Source organism: Bufo bufo, chromosome 2 (genome assembly GCF_905171765.1).
Source record: "Bufo bufo chromosome 2, aBufBuf1.1, whole genome shotgun sequence".
NCBI lineage: Eukaryota > Metazoa > Chordata > Amphibia > Anura > Bufonidae > Bufo > Bufo bufo.
This window is the reverse complement of record NC_053390.1, coordinates 580,253,401-580,272,774: the sequence shown is the minus strand read 5'-3', so window position 1 is coordinate 580,272,774 and position 19,374 is coordinate 580,253,401. Positions and strand designations below refer to the sequence as shown.

The window sequence follows — 19,374 nt, the reverse complement described above, 5'->3', positions numbered from 1 at the left end:
CCTGTCATTCTACACCGTATTCATAAATGAGCGCTTTCCTTCACCGCAGAGGAAGACCCTCACTGGTTATAACTGCCTCCTGTCCCTCAGTTATAGGTTATATCTGTGTGACTGATGCTCTGCAATAACCAGTAAGCAATTTCATTACTAGCAGGGAAAGCACTCATTGGTTAACCCTTTAATGAGCAGGCCTGAAAAGACCTTAAAGGGGTTATCCGAAACCTGAAACCCCCCCCCCCCCCCCCCCCCCCCCCCCCCCCCCCCCCCCCCATATGCCCGGGCCCCTCACACACACACACACACACTTCGTTCCCCCGGCACCCGCGTTGCTTCTAAATCCTGCACGGTCGCCGCAGCATCTCCTTGTTGCGCGGATTAAAACATCCGGCGCTGGGAGGCGGCCAATAGCAGGCCGCGTCTGTAACGAGCCTCCCTATTGTCACCCGCGATGCTAGGGAGGCTCGTCCACATCACCGCTTGCTATTGGCTGGGTTCCCTATTTTGTGTTGTCGTTTTGATATATAATATATATAAATTTGCATGAATAGGGAGATAATACAAGGTTTTTGATTGGCGTGGTGTTTTTTTTCTTTTAGTTGTATTTTATTTTACGCACAAAATCCCCCCCAAGAACTTATGGGGGACACATTTGTTTACTGTAACTGGGGCATGCAAAGGTGAAAACAGCCCCCTGTGGGAGCACTGAAAACTAGCAAGCTGATCAGGGTCCGCTAAGACCCAGCGGCTCTGCTTTTCCATGTGGTCGCCGAGTCCAATAGAGGAAGCAATACATTTCTATCTTCTCCGCTGGGTTACTGTCAGCTGGGGACCAGACCTAGACTGCAGGAGCATTAATCCAGGTCAGAAACACAGCAGATGATCAGCTGTCTTCTTGTCTAGTTGGATGTGGGCTACAAGCACCCATGCTGTAAACTATCTCCACCAGCACCTGAATTTCCCATTTTACTCATTTCTTTGCAATCCGGACATGACTCCCACGACTCGGAGCAGGGTGGAGCAGTGGTGGTGCAACAGATTTTCCAATAAGCAGTATTGATCAGGTGAGCAAATTACCAATTATTTTACACACACACACGGGAAGATTTATCAAACTGGTGTAAAGTAGAACTGGCTGTTGCCCATAGCAACCAGATTTCACCTTTTATATTCTAAAGGAGCTGTGAAAAACTAAAAGGTGGAATCTGACTGGTTGCTATGGGCAACTAAGCCAGTCCTACTTTACACTAGTTTGATAAATCTCCCCCACTGTTTCTAGACAACACAGTGCACGCTATGAAGCACAGATTGCGATACAGAAAACTGGCTGCCATTTTGTGAAGCTCGATCACTATAACCATGGTCCACTTTATAATAGTAATATGTTACCTGCCTGAAAGGCTCAAATTTCATACCTGCACTAATAATGCTGCTGTAAACTACACGCATAAAAAGCCTCTGTTTCTGTAAGACAAGCCCCAGGCAGAACTGAAAGCAGAAAGTGCTGCACGCTACGGAGAACAGCCACATCCTTTACAGTGTTCAGCCATGAAAGAACTAGTTCCCTTGTTCTTCTCAGAAGGCGGACACCAGAGGCATCAGGTTTATGCCAGGGATCCGCACCCCCTCTGTTCACATTACATTAGACACAATTGTATGGGAACAAAGACTGAGTATAAGTTCTCTGTTGGAATAAGATTTTACTGTGAAGTACTTACAAAAAAAATACAATTATAATAATCATCTGGTCACCGCCTGCACCACAGACAGTCCCGATTCTTCTATGAGATTTCCACTTATGCCTTTTAGGCAAAGCACGGTCAGTTTTGAGTGGGGCAAACACTTTCCCATGTACAGTCCATCAAATAAGGAGTCAAGGACATTAACAGAACTCACAAAAGCCTTAAAATTAAGACTCTATATACTGGACAAGGTCAGTACGGTAATTCCTATAATTCCTAAATAGTGGCAGAATTTGACATTTATTATACTTCTTTCTTTTTGAGAATAAGTGGGCCCACGTTGTCACCAGTTAACTCATTGTGCTTGTTATGGGAGCCATCACAGACCGGAAACTGTAGAAGAAAAAAAAGTATTCAGAAACTGTTCATCAGTCAAGTAAACAATCAGTGTAAATATAATATAATATATCTATATCTATATATATCAGCACAGACAAAAAAAAATAAAACAACCTCACTTTTTCACTCATATCTTGGAGTGCTGCTCTATTTTGTACAAGGAGAGATTATATATATATATATATATATATATATATATATATATATATATATATATATATATATATATATATATATATATATATACACACACACACACACACTAGCTGAATATATATATGCGCAATAGCAGTGGTAGACAATCTAGGCTAGGAGGCATCACAATCTAAGGCCTCATACACAAGACGGTATCCGTACTTCGGTCCGCAATCCACAGATCTGCAATATACGAATGCGTTCTGTGTGCATTCCACAATTTTCTCTCTCCCATCAATAGAAATGGCTATTCTAGTCCGCAATGCAGACCACAATAGGACGTGTTCTATAATTAGTGAAAGGAACACGTGTGCTCTTTTTTGCGGACCCACAGAAATTAATGGGTCCGTGTGCCACCCAAAACATTTGGTCGTGTGCGTGAGGCCTACTTAGAAGAGGTACAACCATTTACTCCATAGAGAAATTCAAGGGGTTGTCCAGGATTACCATGGTTTTTTAAAATACCACCCTCTCCCCCCAGACCTGTGAAGGAAAGCATACTTACATGCATTACACTGCTCAATTCCACCTGTCAGTCCCCACATGTAAACTTCTGGGGGGTGTTCACATGCACCACTGCAGTCCTTAGCAGTGACGTGTTCCCAAGAGGCACATCACTAGAGAGAGGCCACATTGGCTGTAGCCGCTCACATGAACACAGGATGTCTACATGCAGGGACTGGAGCAAAGTCAAATAACATGTCAATCCTGAACAACCCCTTTAAAACCTATTCACTGAGAGTAGATTTAAAGAGGTTTTTCGAGATTTTGATACTGATGACCTATCTGATGGGTGGGGGTCTGACACCCAGGACCCCTGCTGATCAGCCGCTTTGAGAAGGCAGCAGCGCTCCTGTGAGTGCCACAGCCTTCTTGAAGCTTACCCAGCGCAGCACAGTACATTGCACTTCAATGGGATTACTAATCCTGTGAAACATTTAGACAGTCTAAATATTTGCCAAATTGATCACACTGGCTCAAGCTGGGGGATAAATTTGGAGCATACCCTTTTGTATCTTTACACCACCGTCTGGTTGGCTTACTTTGCAGCAGCATTTTGCAATAACATTTTGCTGCACATTGGAATATCTTAAGCCATGCCCCATTCTCTACACCCCTAAGCCATGGCACCTGTCGAGCGAGGCACGAAAGGGGTCACTTATGAATAAATCGGATATGTCAGTATTGAGTAGAGTCTCAAAAAAGTAGCAAACCTCTGGTGTACTTTTACACCTAAAAGGTATAAACCGCATTGCACTCACACCATATAAATTATTAACACACTTAAAACTGACACAAACTTAAATGATAAATGACCCCCAAAGTGTCTAAAATGCAAAAATGTGCTGCAAATGCAAAGCATGTATGCCAGTTTAATTTGGATCAAATAAGACAATAATTCTCCCCAATGCCCAAAGGAAAGCAAAGCTTTAATTATGAAAGGTTTCTAGTGACAATGGTGAAATCAGCATACCTTTCACTACACTACGCTGCCCTCTGAGAAGGACCTAAAAGATGTGTCTTAGGCTACATGCACTGTGTTTTGCGATCCGCAAATTGCGGATCCTGGCAGTGTCCCATAATCTGCGGAAAGGAATGGATCGCCCATTATAGCAATGCCGCAAAACGGACAAGAATAAAACATTTTTTTTTTTGCGGGGCCACAGAACGGAGCAACAGATGCGGACAGCACACGGAGTGATGTCCGCATCTTCTACAGCCCCATTGAAGTAAATAGGTCCGCATCCGAGCCGCAGTAAATTCAGTACGGATGCGGACCTAAATAACGGTCATGTGTATGAGGCCTTAAAGAGGTCCTGTCATCATGTATTGCGGTACAATCTGCAAGCATCATGTTATAGAGCAGGAGGAGATGAGCATATATTTCTGTAGAAAAGATTCCGTAATACTTGACATTTCTCTCTGAAGACTATCCTAGTGAACAGCTCTCAGTACATGAGGGAGGTATTATCAGTGCTTGATAGCATTCTCTGTATAAGAGTGTATACAGACTGCTGTTAGTCACTGATAACATATCCCCCTTGTACTGAGAGCTGTTCACAGGGGTGGTCATGGTATTCCGGTCAGAGGTCGCACTAGGTTTTTTCCAGAAGCGTAAAAATACTCCTCTGACCATTTGTACGAAAGGTGCAGTAATACGAATAGATAATACGTAGGCCTGCGCTTGTTCACATCTGCATTGGAGGCTGCGTTTGGGGCCTCTGTTGCAGATTCTGTCAAAAGACCATACAAAAAAGCCTCACATGCTGCATTAAGGTTAATGAACGGAAACTGAACAGACTCCTTCATAGTCGGCAGAGTCTGTTCAGCACTGTCAGGCTGGGCTCACATCACATTTTTGTCATACATTTAATATACACAAAAAACGTATATATGTCATCAGACGCCTCAGACAGATGCCATACTGTTGCATACGTCACCACAAAGTTCCATTGTAAAAAAAAAAAAAAAAAAAATGTATACATTAGCCTTCATGTACAATGGAACTTCATGGTGACGGATGCCACAGTATGGCATCTGTCTGAGGTGTCCGTTAATGTGTACGGTTTTTGTGCATGTTGAAAGTATGACAAAAACCCACCCTTTCGTGCCCGATCCAGCACTTCTGTTATTTTTGTTGCTCTGCTCATCTAACGGAGCAAAACAACAGAAATAAATAGTGGTGGTGTGAACGTGGCCTAAGAGGCGAGTATTTATGCAGAGGACCATTACTAAATACCATCAGGCAATTATAGCCAAGTGATAAAGTCCAGTCCAATATAGCAGAATTAACCCTGTACTTTATCAGTTGGCTATAATAGCCTTCCTGCATTCACTACACACATCAGTGTGCGATGTATACATGAGAGTGATCATCACACACTGCTGTCACCTAGATGTCCGGGGCTGTATGTCACCTCTGGGGAGTCCTCTTCAGCTACTCCGCCGCCATGTTTCCCAGGGTCCTTGTACAGCGAACCCCGGTCTCCTCACTGTAGATACTCCCGGGAGCCGGCCCCTACACCTTTCAGCTCCCGCCTGCTTCAGGGCGCTGCATTGCTCCGGCGCCCACCCAAACCATCCAATAGTAAAAGCTCCTTACCTTATGGAGCTTTGCTATTGGTCAATTCAGGCACAGGCAGCATCGCTACGCTGCCAGTGCCGTTCCGTGTGCTGCTGAATGTAGGGGAAAAGTCTAAGGTGTATTGGTACGCCTTAGACTTTTTCCAGGGAGCAAAATGGCCTGAACAGGCGTCAATGACGCTTGTACAGGCGTTATTGCTACCTCAGATTCCGATTATATTAAGTCATCTCCTATCCATAGGATAGTGGATTACTATTACATCGGTGAGGGTCCCACCCCAAACAGTCAGGTGCCAGATGCATTGTCTACCTGGTTCTAAGGATCTGTCCATTCTGGGTCAAACCCCTTCATATGAACACACTGTGTGGGTTCTGTTTTTGACATTGTAATAAATATAACTTTTTTATAAATCTACAAAGATGTATTAAACATGCACTTTTTTTGGACAAATTCTGGGTTACATAGTGTATTATGTACAATTTCAGACACAGACACAAAAGAAAAATGTATTTCAGAATTACACAACCATATTTTTCATCCATGTGCTATCCACACTTTTATGCAGATAGCACAGACACCCATTCATTTCTAAGGGGCCATGCACACAGTTGTATTTTTTGCGGAGCTGCTGTATGGCGAACAAGAATGGCCCTTCCTACTGACACAAGTAAGAATTCGTGGAATGCACATGAAAGGTATTCATATTTTGCAGATCTGTTTGCGGACCAAAATACAGACATGGCTATTTGCATGAAGCCTTAAAGGGGTTGTCCAGGGTTTTTAAACGATGGCCTATCTGATCTGCAGGAGTCCAGCATCCTGTAGCCCCACCAATCAGCTGCTCTGTGTACCTCCTTTGACGGAAGTCAGCACTGGTACTACACCATCGACAATGTAGCAGCAGTGGAAACTCACTGCTACAATGCTGCTGGCGCTGCGTAGCTCCGATGTTAACTTTATTCCAGAGAGCTACACAGACCAGCTGATCGGTGGGAGTGAGGGGTGCTGGACCCTCATCGATCAGCTAGTGATGGCTTACCCTGAAAAGAGGATTAATTCACAGATAATGGGTCGCACTACTGTATGGAAAAACCCGGATGGGTGCTCACAGCCCGCAGATTCACCCAATCTAACAAGCAAAAAATTATACAAAAGAAAAGGGCTGGGCACTCACTATATCTAGTAGCCGTGGTGCTTTATTAATTAAAATCAATTATTATAATATAATTAAAAACACATATTCTAACACACATTCATACACATCAATAATAGTATCTAAAATATAAATATAATCACTGTAACACAATGGTAAAAGGACCTATTTGATATATATAAGAGTCAGATATGATCAGTAATTCGCATATGACCAATAGTCCGCATATATGGAGGACGAAAACAGTCCAAAACTATCCGAATGTTCAGTCCAATATCAGAAGTGTGCCATATACAAAAAGGACGGATGAAATAGTTGATCCGATATCCTAAGATCTTTTTCAGAGACGAATAGTCCTGAATTCAAATATTCGCACAGTTCAAAATAACAGCGTTAATTTCCAAATGGATAATGTGTCAGTTGTATTATAGTCTACTCACATAATAAATGTACTTAGGCGGCTCAGATCAACAATCCGCGGCGTCCCGCGTAATAGTCAAAGTATGATCTCCGCTTGTACGTGTGAGCCACAACTTCACAATGGAATAGTCTTTGATAACTCCTAGTAGGTTTCACAGAGAGTTTTCAACAAGCTGTTTTTCAATTGAACAATCAAAGTTCCTCACTTACTGGCGCCAGTAGTATCTTTGTATTCCACAGCTCTGCAGATATGCGTTCCACCTTCAATTTATTTTCTCCAAGAAGGGGCGAAGCTGCAAAGGTTGGTGGTCCTTAGGTCCAGTCGGGGGGTCCAGTACCAGACGCGTTTCGGGGCTCTTAGTGGCCCCTTCCTCAGTGGTTGACCTCCCCTCCCTAATGTCTCTCCTTTTATAGAGGACTTCAGTAATTAATCCAACTGGGAAATGAGCCAAGTATTCCTCAAATTCTGAAATGGATCGGGTTCTCCTCAAAATCTGTGGTGGATCTCAATATTGGGATCTCTTCGAATGAATCAATATTAGATACACCAAAATATCCTCCATACTCCTTTCCATAATTTTCATTGGATATGTATAGATCTGGATTGTATATATCAAAGATACACCAAATATAAAGTAACCGCTTATGCGGTATTGATGCGTCTTTGTTGCATTTTTTTGTTGCATTTATATTCAAAACGATCCAGATTTCATAACTGTGTAGATCCCACATATACATATCTATAAAAATATATAAATATCAAATAGGTCACCATCGTGTCAGGCTATGTTATATAGCCTTATTACAATAAGCTGGAGATTTTGAAGGAAAAAAAAAAAAAAAAAAAAAAAAAAAACGCATGGTCTCCAAAAAACGCATATGCGGTTTTGATGCGTTTTCAATGCGTTTTTTCTAAAAAACAGTAAAAGATGTTATATAATGCATAAATAACATCAAATTCCCAAAAAATACACGCAAATATCCCATAAAAACATGTAAAATATATAATAGTGAATGTATGAAGATTGGTATTTCCTTACTCATGTTTAAGGAAAAACTGGTTAACTAAAACCATTTAATATAAAAAAGTTATAAAAAGCATTTATAAAAAATATTTATAAAAAACCTCCATGTCCATGTTACCCTGAAAAGAACATCATTTAAATCAAAACAGGAGGTCATAGAAAAATGATCAGATATTGATAAAAAAAAAAAAATTTTTACCTTTATAAGGGTATTTTCACACTAGCGTTTTTTGATTTGGCAAGCAGTGTACAAACGGAAAGCTTTTTTTCCGGATCCGTCCGGAATAACGGATCCAGTATTTTAATTTTGTCAAAGATCATAAGCAAAAATAGCTCCTCCTATGTCCTGGCGCATGTGCAGACCAGAAAACCGGATCTGGCAACGCGGCAATTTCTAGAACACTTGGTACCGTATACGGCATTAATACATCTCAATGGAAATTAATGCCGGATCTGACAAGTGCGGTAGTGTTCCAGGATTTTGGCGGGAAAAAAAAATACTACAGCATGCTGCTGTATTTTGTCTGGTCAAATACCGTACAAGGGATGGAACGGAAGACATCCTAATGCATACTGAACGGATTGCTTTCCATTCAGAATGCATTAGGACCAAACTGATGCGTTTTTTTCCGGTATTGAGACCCTTAACCGGATTTTAATAACGCTAGTGGGAAAGTACCCTAATAAAATGATTTATGTCAAACATTTTTTAATTAAAAAAAAATACAAATAACTTCTCTGCCACCCGTGTTACAAAGCGAATATGTTTTTTAAATCCCTACTAGCAGAAGGAGCCGGCTTCGCATGGGTATAATTTCATCTAATGTTTGTGTGTGTATCGTTAAAAGATAATCGACAGTATCCCCCATAACAGTGAACTCCTCAGTCCCGCACCCCTTAACACTGATCCCCCACAGTGCCCCACCACTTTAAAAAAGGGACCTCCACAGCAGCCTATCCCCCTAACTTTGAGGTTCACAGCGAGTATTACACCACCTCACTCCCTTGACAGTGACCTCCTCAGGGGCCCGCCCCCTTAACAGTGACCTCACAGTACCCAGCTGCCTTAACAGTGACCTCCACAGCAGTTGCCCTTTTAATAGTGGCCCCTGCCCCCTTAACAGTGACCTCCACAGTGCTCTGCCCCTCTAATGCTAGGGCTACACGACAACATTTTGTATAATGATAGGCTATGGTGTCGCACAAGATGGATTTTTCTGAGACTGTCGCGTCGCAGCATGTCACAGTGCAACACCATAGACTATGTTGCACGACACATGTAGCAGTGTAGTTGTGCCCTATGTGTCATGCGACTTATTGTCGTTGTGTAGCCCTAGCCTAAAGCTGACCTACAGCAGTGAAAAGGAATATAATATATATATATATATATATATATATATATATATATATATATATATATATATATATATATATATATATATAAGCAAAAAACGGAACAGCACCTCCTGAGACAAATCGCAGGTGCAAGCTACCCGGCAATAATAAGGCAAACAAATAAAGTAGCAGCAAAAAAAGTAGATTGGTGGTTGGCTCACACCCAGGTGGGGTGGTTATGGGCAGGTGCTACTAACTCACAACTTGGGTGCCCGAACCCAAAGAAATTTGTGAATAATAGAAAAGAAAAGGAGTCAGCAATATATCATTCACATCAACACTCAAATACAATAAAACTTCATAAAATAGTGGTTGGTACCAACATAAAATAAAATGACAGTGAAGAATGGTAATTGTGCAATCCTTGCGTAATTGATATTCAAAATTAGCACTTTATACCGCGTAGAGTTATATAATAGAAAAACCACTCTTAGTAGTGGTAATACCGCAGTCGGCAGTTCTAATATCCTGGGGAGAAGTCCATATGACTCCAAGATGGTATTCAAGTGTCCTCGTGCGTATAAATATATCTTTCAGTAGAACAGTCTCTCCACAATTGATTAGATATAGCCGCCCAGGACTATAGGTTACACGCCACTTAGTATACAGTTCAGGTTCCTACCTTATTCCAAATTGTTCCACGCTGAGCCGTCCTACCACGAGGAGCGAGTGATGCCGGCTGCTACGGCGTCTCACGTCGCAAATCTGGGGTTGCTGACGTCACTATCGCGGGATCACGAAATTCTACACCCCTTCCTCAGTGGTACAACATCGTATTAGTATGGTGTTCCTAATAATAGTGTGTGTGTGTGTGTCGAGCCCGCCTACCAGACGACAATGTAGCTTCTTATCAGGTGGGACCTACTCTAACATGGAGGGTCCAGCTCCATTGTTACTCTGATTAAAAACACCAAGGGGTGGGGGATGGGTGGGGCGTGCCAAGTTCCAAAGAGGATGCGTTGGTGTTTTTAATCAGAGTAACAATGGAGCTGGACCCTCCATGTTAGAGTAGGTCCCACCTGATAAGAAGCTACATTGTCGTCTGGTAGGCGGGCTCGACATATTTTTGATCAATAATATGCGCTAAGAGCTTCTTCACTGCTTTGCAGTAAATAGTGGCGTCATGTATTTGACCCTGTTCACATATTCACCTGTTCACTCAGTCTTAGTGCATTTAGTGGTGTGCTGCTACTTTATTTGTTTGAATAATATATATATATATATATATATATATATATATATATATATATATATGTATTTATTATACACACACACACACCTAAATAATTATTAGGAACACCATACTAATACGGTGTTGGACCCCCTTTTGCCTTCAGAACTGCCTTAATTCTACGTGGCATTGATTCCACAAGGTGCTGATAGCATTCTTTAGAAATGTTGGCCCATATTGATAGGATAGCATCTTGCAGTTGATGGAGATTTGAGGGATGCACATCCAGGGCACGAAGCTCCCGTTCCACCACATCCCAAATATGCTCTATTGGGTTGAGATCTGGTGACTGTGGGGGCCATTTTAGTACAGTGAACTCATTGTCATGTTCAAGAAACCAATTTGAAATGATTCGAGCTTTGTGACATGGTGCATTATCCTGCTGGAAGTAGCCAGCAGAGGATGGATACATGTTCTCATTCTGTTTACGCCACATTTGGACTCTACCATTTGAATGTCTCAACAGAAATCGAGACTCATCAGACCAGGCAACATTTTTCCAGTCTTCAACAGTCCAATTTTGGTGAGCTCATGCAAATTGTAGCCTCTTTTTCCTATTTGTAGTGGAGATGAGTGGTACTCGGTGGGGTCTTCTGCTGTTGTAGCCCATCCGCCTCAAGGTTGTGCGTGTTGTGGCTTCACAAATGCTTTGCTGCATACCTCGGTTGTAACGAGTGGTTATTTCAGTCAACGTTGCTCTTCTAATCAGCTTGAATCAGTCGGCCCATTCTCCTCTGACCTCTAGCATCCACAAGGCATTTTTGCCCACAGGACGGCTGCATACTGGATGTTTTTCCTTTTTCACACCATTCTTTGTAAACCCTAGAAATGGTTGTGCGTGAAAATCCCAGTAACTGAGCAGATTGTGAAATACTCAGACTGGCCCGTCTGGCACCAACAACCATGCCACGCTCAAAATTGCTTAAATCACCTTTCTTTCCCATTCTGACATTCAGTTTGGCGTTCAGGAGATTGTCTTGACCAGGACCACACCCCTAAATGCATTGAAGCAACTGACATGTGATTGGTTGACTAGATAATTGCATTAATGAGAAATAGAACAGGTGTTCCTAATAATTCTTTAGGTGAGTATAATTATATATATATATATATATATATATATATATATATATATATATATATATATACACACACACACATATACACACTGCTCAAAAAAATAAAGGGAACACTTAAACAACACAATGTAACTCCAAGTCAATCACACTTCTGTGAAATCAAACTGTCCACTTAGGAAGCAACACTGAGTGACAATCAATTTCACATGCTGTTGTGCAAATGGGATAGACAACAGGTGGAAATTATAGGCAATTAGCAAGACACCCCCAATAAAGGAGTGGTTCTGCAGGTGGTGACCACAGACCACTTCTCAGTTCCTATGCTTCCTGGCTGATGTTTTGGTCACTTTTGAATGCTGGCGGTGCTTTCACTCTAGTGGTAGCATGAGACGGAGTCTACAACCCACACAAGTGGCTCAGGTAGTGCAGCTTATCCAGGATGGCACATCAATGCGAGCTGTGGCAAGAAGGTTTGCTGTGTCTGTCAGCGTAGTGTCCAGAGCATGGAGGCGCTACCAGTAGACAGGCCAGTACATCAGGAGACGTGGAGGAGGCCGTAGGAGGGCAACAACCCAGCAGCAGGACCGCTACCTCCGCCTTTGTGCAAGGAGGAACAGGAGGAGCACTGCCAGAGCCCTGCAAAATGACCTCCAGCAGGCCACAAATGTGCATGTGTCTGCTCAAACGGTCAGAAACAGTCTCCATGAGGGTGATATGAGGGCCCGACGTCCACAGGTGGGGGTTGTGCTTACAGCCCAACACCGTGCAGGACGTTTGGCATTTGCCAGAGAACACCAAAATTGGCAAATTCGCCACTGGCGCCCTGTGCTCTTCACAGATGAAAGCAGGTTCACACTGAGCACATGTGACAGACGTGACAGAGTCTGGAGACGCCGTGGAGAACGTTCTGCTGCCTGCAACATCCTCCAGCATGACCGCTCTATCCACAACAGACTGTCCAGGAGTTGGCAGATGCTTTAGTCCAGGTCTGGGAGGAGATGCCTCACGAGACCGTCCGCCACCTCATCAGGAGGTCATACAGGCACGTGGAGGCCACAGACACTACTGAGCCTCATTTTGACTTGTTTTAAGGACATTACATCAAAGTTGGATCAGCCTGTAGTGTGTTTTCCCACTTTAATTTTGAGTGTGACTCCAAATCCAGACCTCCATGGGTTGAAAAATTTGATTTCCATTTTTTTATTTGTGTGTGATTTTGTTGTCAGCACATTCAACCATGTAAAGAACAAAGTATTTCAGAAGAATATTTAATTAATTCAGATCTAGGATGTGTTATTTTTGTGTTCCCTATATTTTTTTTGAGCAGTGTATATAGATGGTAGACACAGCATACAAAAACTCCAGAAAGTGGCCAAACATTTTCTGTAGCTCAACATGGTACCAATAATAACGTAGTTAGAGAGGTTGGGAGGAAAAAAAAAAAAAAAAAAAAAAAAGAAAAAGACACTGGCCCATCAAATTCAATGTCTCAGATCAGTTATAAATTATTAACTGATAGGTTAATTATAACCATCAATGTAATTTGCCATTGGACAAGCATCTAGCCCATTTCAAATGCTACCATTTCTACCTCTTGGGGTAGGGCTTTCAAAAGCTAATGAATGCCCCTCACATAGCTCCGTCGATGACAAAATAAAGTTATGGCTTTAAGAATATGGCGAGACAAATACAATTTAAAAAAAAAATTCTTGTTGTTCCCGTAATTGTATTGACCCAGAGAAACAAACTATTGCAAAAAGAAAAAAACTGCTGAAAACAGAACTGAAAAAATACTGGTGAGTTTTTTTTCAGTACATTATATCTAATCTAAAAATTGTGCCATTGAAAAATAAATCTCCTCTTGCAAAAAACAAGCCCTCATGCTGCGACGTGGATGGAAAAATTAAAACGTTATGGCTCTTGGAACAGTGTGACACAAAAATGTAAAAAAAAAAACACAACAATGCCATTTTGTTAAGGGGTTAATGGCATTAGTGCATTCTGATACTGTGGTCATGATGACGCTGCAATATTATGCAGGCTCAATGGTATGCTGCTGTTATTTGAGGAAGTTAAACTACTCCGGTTTTCCTTCTTCCAATACAGCAGTGTAAAGCACCGATACCATCTATTCCCTATTGATGGTGTCACCTATTAGAACAGCATCATGCTCGGTTTTTGGGTCATCAGCTGTCTTAGGAGCAGTTTCTATTCTCTTTCTCCCCAAGAAAGGGCTCAGATTTGCTTGGTGAAGTTGGTGAGAAGAAGAGGTACGGAAAAGAGAACTACTTATTGGGGTGAGAAGCGGCAAGGAACTAATGAGCACTTGGAGGCAGACAGAATTAGGTTATGCCAGGAGATGGTGATCCCTTCTGACTATAGAAAAAAATACACCCAGGAGATTCCACAAGGAGGGGGGGGGGAAGGGGGTCACCGTTTAATCACGTGACCCAATGGATAGGGAGAAAACTTGGAATTTATTCCAGGATAGGGAAGGGGGGAGGGGGGGGGGGGAGAAAAAAAAAAGATGATACAATGACCAATAGATGTCCAATGATTAAAAAAAGGACCAGAGTACTTCTAAAATTTTTGAATTAGAACTTTCTGCACAAAAAAAAAAAACTGTTTGCAGAATTCAGAGAGGAGAGAATGTGACCTCCAGTATCACTGGCCACACACGGATTGCTTTTAACCCCACAAGAAATAGGTGTATCATGATGAAGTACCAGAATATGTGGGGGGTGCCATGAAAGCACTGCCCATGCTTTCAACTTGTTCTTTACATTAAAGAGATCGTCTAGCGGAAAAATATTAGGTAAAAAAAAAAAAAAAAAAAGAATCAATACCCTCACAGATCCCCTCCACTCCCACTCCAATGTTAACTGGTTCCCCACTGGTCGCTTTACAACATACCTGAGAAGCCAGAACAGGAGCCCACACTGCTCTAAAGATTTTCCGCCGTAGACAATCCAGTTAACGTAGGTGTCATCTCTTTGGAAATATACAATAGCATTTCATTTATGCTAATTTTTTGGTTTTAGGGAACACAGAAAAAAAAAATCTGCTAAAATGTATACATTTTTATGTTATCAATATATTGTACAGCTTGCCGCAGTTGTGAGGATCCTAGATATGCGTAAAGTGCTCGATGTCAAAGTATCAAAAGAATAAAGTTAAAAAAAATGCCACTGATTACACACGTCAGGACGAAAATGGGACAGTGTCCATTTTCTTTTTTGGAACAGGCTGCGCTTCACTGACAGAATGCAGGCTGCAATAAACAGCATTCTGTAGTCTGGTGGGAAACGTCAAAATCTCTGCAGCCATCTCTACAGACTTCTCTGTCGGTTACAGGCTCTACAGTAGGGACGGGCTGCACCTTAATGGGGAGGGTGCAACTGCCCTGGGGGGGGGGGAAATGGTTAGATGGCTGGAGGAGCTATTAAACTAGGATCTGGGGGAGGGTGGGGGATCATACTAATAAGGGGGTAGATAGTATAAATAGAGAGAGGGATGTGGAAGGGGACAGTGGAGATTTAGTGGGGGCTGGGGTTAGCGAGGAAATTAGGGAGAAGACCGGGCAGAACTATACACTTATGAAAAATAGAACTGCTGGTAACAAGAACCTGTTACATACAGGTAACCCAAAAAATCCCGGATATTCGCTTTACAGGTAATAGTAATTTAAAATGTATTTTCACAAATGCCAGAAGTCTAGCAAAATGGGGGAGCTGGAGGCTATGGTACTAGAAGAACACATAGATGTAGTTGGTGTGGCTGAGACATGGCTGGACTCTTCACATGACTGGGCTGTAAATATTAAGGGTTTTAAACTATTTAGGAAAGACAAGGTCAATAGAAAAGGCGGTGGCGTGTGCCAGTATGTGAGGAGTGATCTGAAGTCAAGTGTGAAAGAGGCAATTGTGGGTGCGGATAGTGAGGATGTGGAAAACTTATGGGTGGAAGTTCAAAGGGATATAAACACTGAAAAAATAATACTTGGTGTAATCTATAGACCCCCTAACATCACAGAGGAGATATAAACGCAACTGTATAACCAAATAGAGCGGGCTGCACAGGCTGGTACAGTGGTCATAATGGGAGATTTTAACTTCCCAGACATTGACTGGGGTCATGATTCTGCCTCAACCGCAAAGGGGAGAAGATTCCTCAACTTGTTGCAGGATCACTTTATGGGCCAGTTTGAAGAAGCTCCCACTAGGGGCGATGCTCTGTTGGATCTGGTAATTTCTAATGATGCAGAGCTTGTTAGAAATGTTACTGTTCGAGAAACACTAAGTAATAGTGACCACAATATAATTATATTCCCCCTAAACTATAAAAAGAAAACTCTGTCAGGCAGAGCAAAGACACAGAATTTGAAAAAGGCCAATTTCTCTGGGTTGAGGGCAGCATTTCAGGGCATAGACTGGGAGCAGCTACTGTCGCATAATAATACTGAGGATAAATGGGAGAGCTTTAAATCCACATTGAAGAATTGCACAAAATTTTTTATTCCTCTAGGTAACTATAAACGGCTAAAATTAAACCTCCCATGGCTTACAGCAACTGTAAAAAGGGCAATAAAAGACAAAAAAAGGGCATTTAAAAATACAAATCTGAGGGGTCAGCTGTAGCGTTTGAAGTTTACAAAGGGCTTAATAAAATCTGATAAAATTTGCAAAAATACAAAACGAACAGCAGGTGGCAGAAGAGAGCAAAACAAATCCCAAAAATTCTTTAAATATATAAATGCTAAAAAACCAAGGTCTGAGCAGGTAGATCCCCTAAATAATGGTAAATGAGGGTAAGCACTGAAGATAAGGAAAAGGCAGAGTTACTAAATGTTTTTTTTTTTTTTTTTAGCTCTGTAGATACAAAAGAAGAGAAAGGAGCTGATATCTGTGGTGCTGGGGCTGTTAGCCAATTGAGTATATTACTGGATGTACTAACTGTAGATATGGTCCAAGATAAGTTAAATAAGGTACCGTATTTTTCGCCCCATAAGACGCACTTTCCCCCCCCCCAAAAGTGGGGGAAAAGTGCCCTTGTGTCTTATGGGGCGAATGCTGGCAATTTACATCGCAGTCTGCGATGCTGCAGCATCGCAGACTGCGATGTATTAGTGAGGAGGGTCTGTAGTAGGCGGGGAGAGCGGCAGGGCTGTGCAGGCACTGTACTCTGGCCCGCTGCTCAGTATGTACTGTATACGTAGTGTTAATAATCATATCTAAACTGTGCTTCCCCATGTGTACCGTACTTATCAGTACACGTCACGCTCCTGTAGTAAGCACTAGCAGCTAGCAGGCAGGCCGGTTGGCCGTAACTCACGGAGGTCACGTGCCTGCTCCGCCTACTTTATGAATGAAGTAGGCGGAGCAGGCACGTGACCTCAGTGAGTTACGGCCGCCCGACCTGCCTGCTAGCTGCTAGTGCTTACTACAGGAGCGTGACGTGTACCGGTAAGTAAGGTACACATGGGGAGCGCAGTTTAGATATGATTATTAACACTACGTATATACTACATACTGAGCAGCGGGCCAGAGTCCAGTACCCGACGCTCTCCCCACCTACTACAGACCCTCCTTAGGGATCTGTGGATGGGATAATGATGGGGATAGGGGGAACAGGGGGTCTGTGGATAGCATTATGATTGGGGGGGGGGGGGGGGGGATTTGTGGATGGGACTGTTATGGGGGGGGGGGGGGGGGATCTGTGGATGACACATATAGCAGTGTCATCCACAGATCCACTACCCCATCATAATGCCATCCACAGATTTCCCCCCCCCACCATCATCATAATGCCATCCACAGCTCCCCCCCATAACAGTGCCATCCACAGCTCCCCCCATAACAGTGCCATCCACAGATCCCCCACCCCATAACAGTGCAACATCCACAGATCCCCCATAATAGTGTCATGCACAGACAGCCATTAGTTCAAACCCACCAAAAGCACACCTTTTGGTTAAAAATATTTTTTTTCTTATTTTCCTCCTCAAAAACTTAGGTGTGTCTTATGGGCCGATGCGTCTCTAGGGCGTAAAATATGGTAAATGAACAAAGCTCCGGGTCCAGATGAATTAGGCTGGGTTCACACGGGCGAGATTTCCGAGCGGGTGCAATGCGTGAGGTGAACGCATTGCACCCGCACTGAATCCGGACCCATTCACTTCTATGGGGCTGTGCACGTGAGCGGTGATTTTCACGCATCACATCAAGCAAGTGCGGATGCGGTGCGATTTTCACGCATGGTTGCTAAGATGACAGTCTATTCACTGTATTATTTTCCCTTATAAACATGGTTATAAGGGAAAATAATAGCATTCTTTAATACAGAATGCTTAGAAGGTCAATTGAGGGTTAATAAAAATTGAAAAAAATTAACTCACCTCCTCCTCTTGATCGCGTAGTTGCCGATCTCTTCTTACTTCTTTAATCATGAGCTGCCGGCTAAAGGACCTATGGTGACGTCACATCACATGGTCCATCACCGTGTTGATGGACCATGTGATTCGACCATGTGATGAGCTCAGTGACGTCACCACAGGTCCTTTGACAGTCCTGAAGAAAGAACAGGAGACCGGCAGCTACGCGATTAATTGGAGGAGGCGAGTTAATTAATTTTTTAACCCTCAATTGACCTTGTACTAAGCATTCTATATTAAAGAATGCTATTATTTTCCCTTATAACAGTTATAAGGGAAAATAGCATTCTTTAATATTGCGGTCCCCAATGCACGGAACAGCCGCACGACGGCTGTGTGCATGAGGCCACCAGGATATTGTCATGCATTAAATGAGGCATGGACTCGTGAGGCAGGGATGTAATATCATCTGGAATATGCAGTTCAGTTCTGGGCACCAGTCCATAAAAAGGACGCACTACAGCTGGAAAAAGTCTATGGGTCTATGAAAAAAAGATCAAAATAATTGAATTTATTTAGTCTTAAAGGGAACCTGTCATGTGGATATTTGATTATAATCTAACTAATTATATACAATCATTACAGGGCTCCAGACAAAAAAAAATCTCAAGGAGCCATTGGCTCCTAATCTGAAAAATTTAGGAGCCAAATGAATTTTTTAGTCGCCAAATGTAAAATACATATAATTATAATAAAAAATAAAAGACTTGTCTGGCTACAGTGCGGGGAAAGCGGACTGGGGTGACGTTATGCAGTCCGGCATGCTGCCCAGGTGTGGCATGGCACAGTAGGGCCCATCCCTTGCAGCTCTTCAGCGTACGGGGCCCCAGTGAACACTGAACAGACGCGTCCACTCTGGGGTTCACCTGAACCCCTACTACTTTGGTGTAAGTGCGGCTCAGCCCCAGCTCCGGCCCCAGCTGGCTGAGCAAGGCCTACAGCTGAGCCCATATCCGGTAGTTATCCAGGCAGTTAAAGAGAAGGGCAGACTTCATGGGCCCCCTTGTAGGGAGGCTTCCAGTAGGGCCCCTTGGGTTTGTAGTAGGGGGGCTGTAGCCGGTAAGTGGGCCCATAGTTTGGGAAGGGCGGGTGCATGATCAGAGTCCTGCAAGGAGCAGGTGGGCTGCGCGGCTGCCCCTTATATCAGCCTAACGTTACTTTAACGACCGGCAGCCTTAACACCTTCACTGCCAGCCACACCTGAGCCTCCCCAGCGTGGTGGCATCTCCGCATCGTAGGCTGTACAAATGGCAGAGTGCTCCCTCATACCGCTGCACGTGCGC

At 42.9% G+C, this 19,374-nt stretch overlaps 1 protein-coding gene across 2 annotated transcripts in view; it reads right to left on the bottom strand.

The window, feature by feature from the left end:
- Positions 1-499: 499 nt before the first annotated feature.
- Positions 500-19,374, bottom strand: part of CISD2 (CDGSH iron sulfur domain 2) — a 30,169-nt gene continuing 11,294 nt past the window's right edge. For both annotated transcript variants that reach the window (XM_040418227.1, XM_040418228.1), the window contains exon 3: positions 500-2,072. In XM_040418227.1, the coding sequence (XP_040274161.1) occupies positions 1,983-2,072 (90 nt within the window). In that variant the 3' untranslated portion in view covers positions 500-1,982. The remainder of the gene's footprint in view (positions 2,073-19,374) is intronic.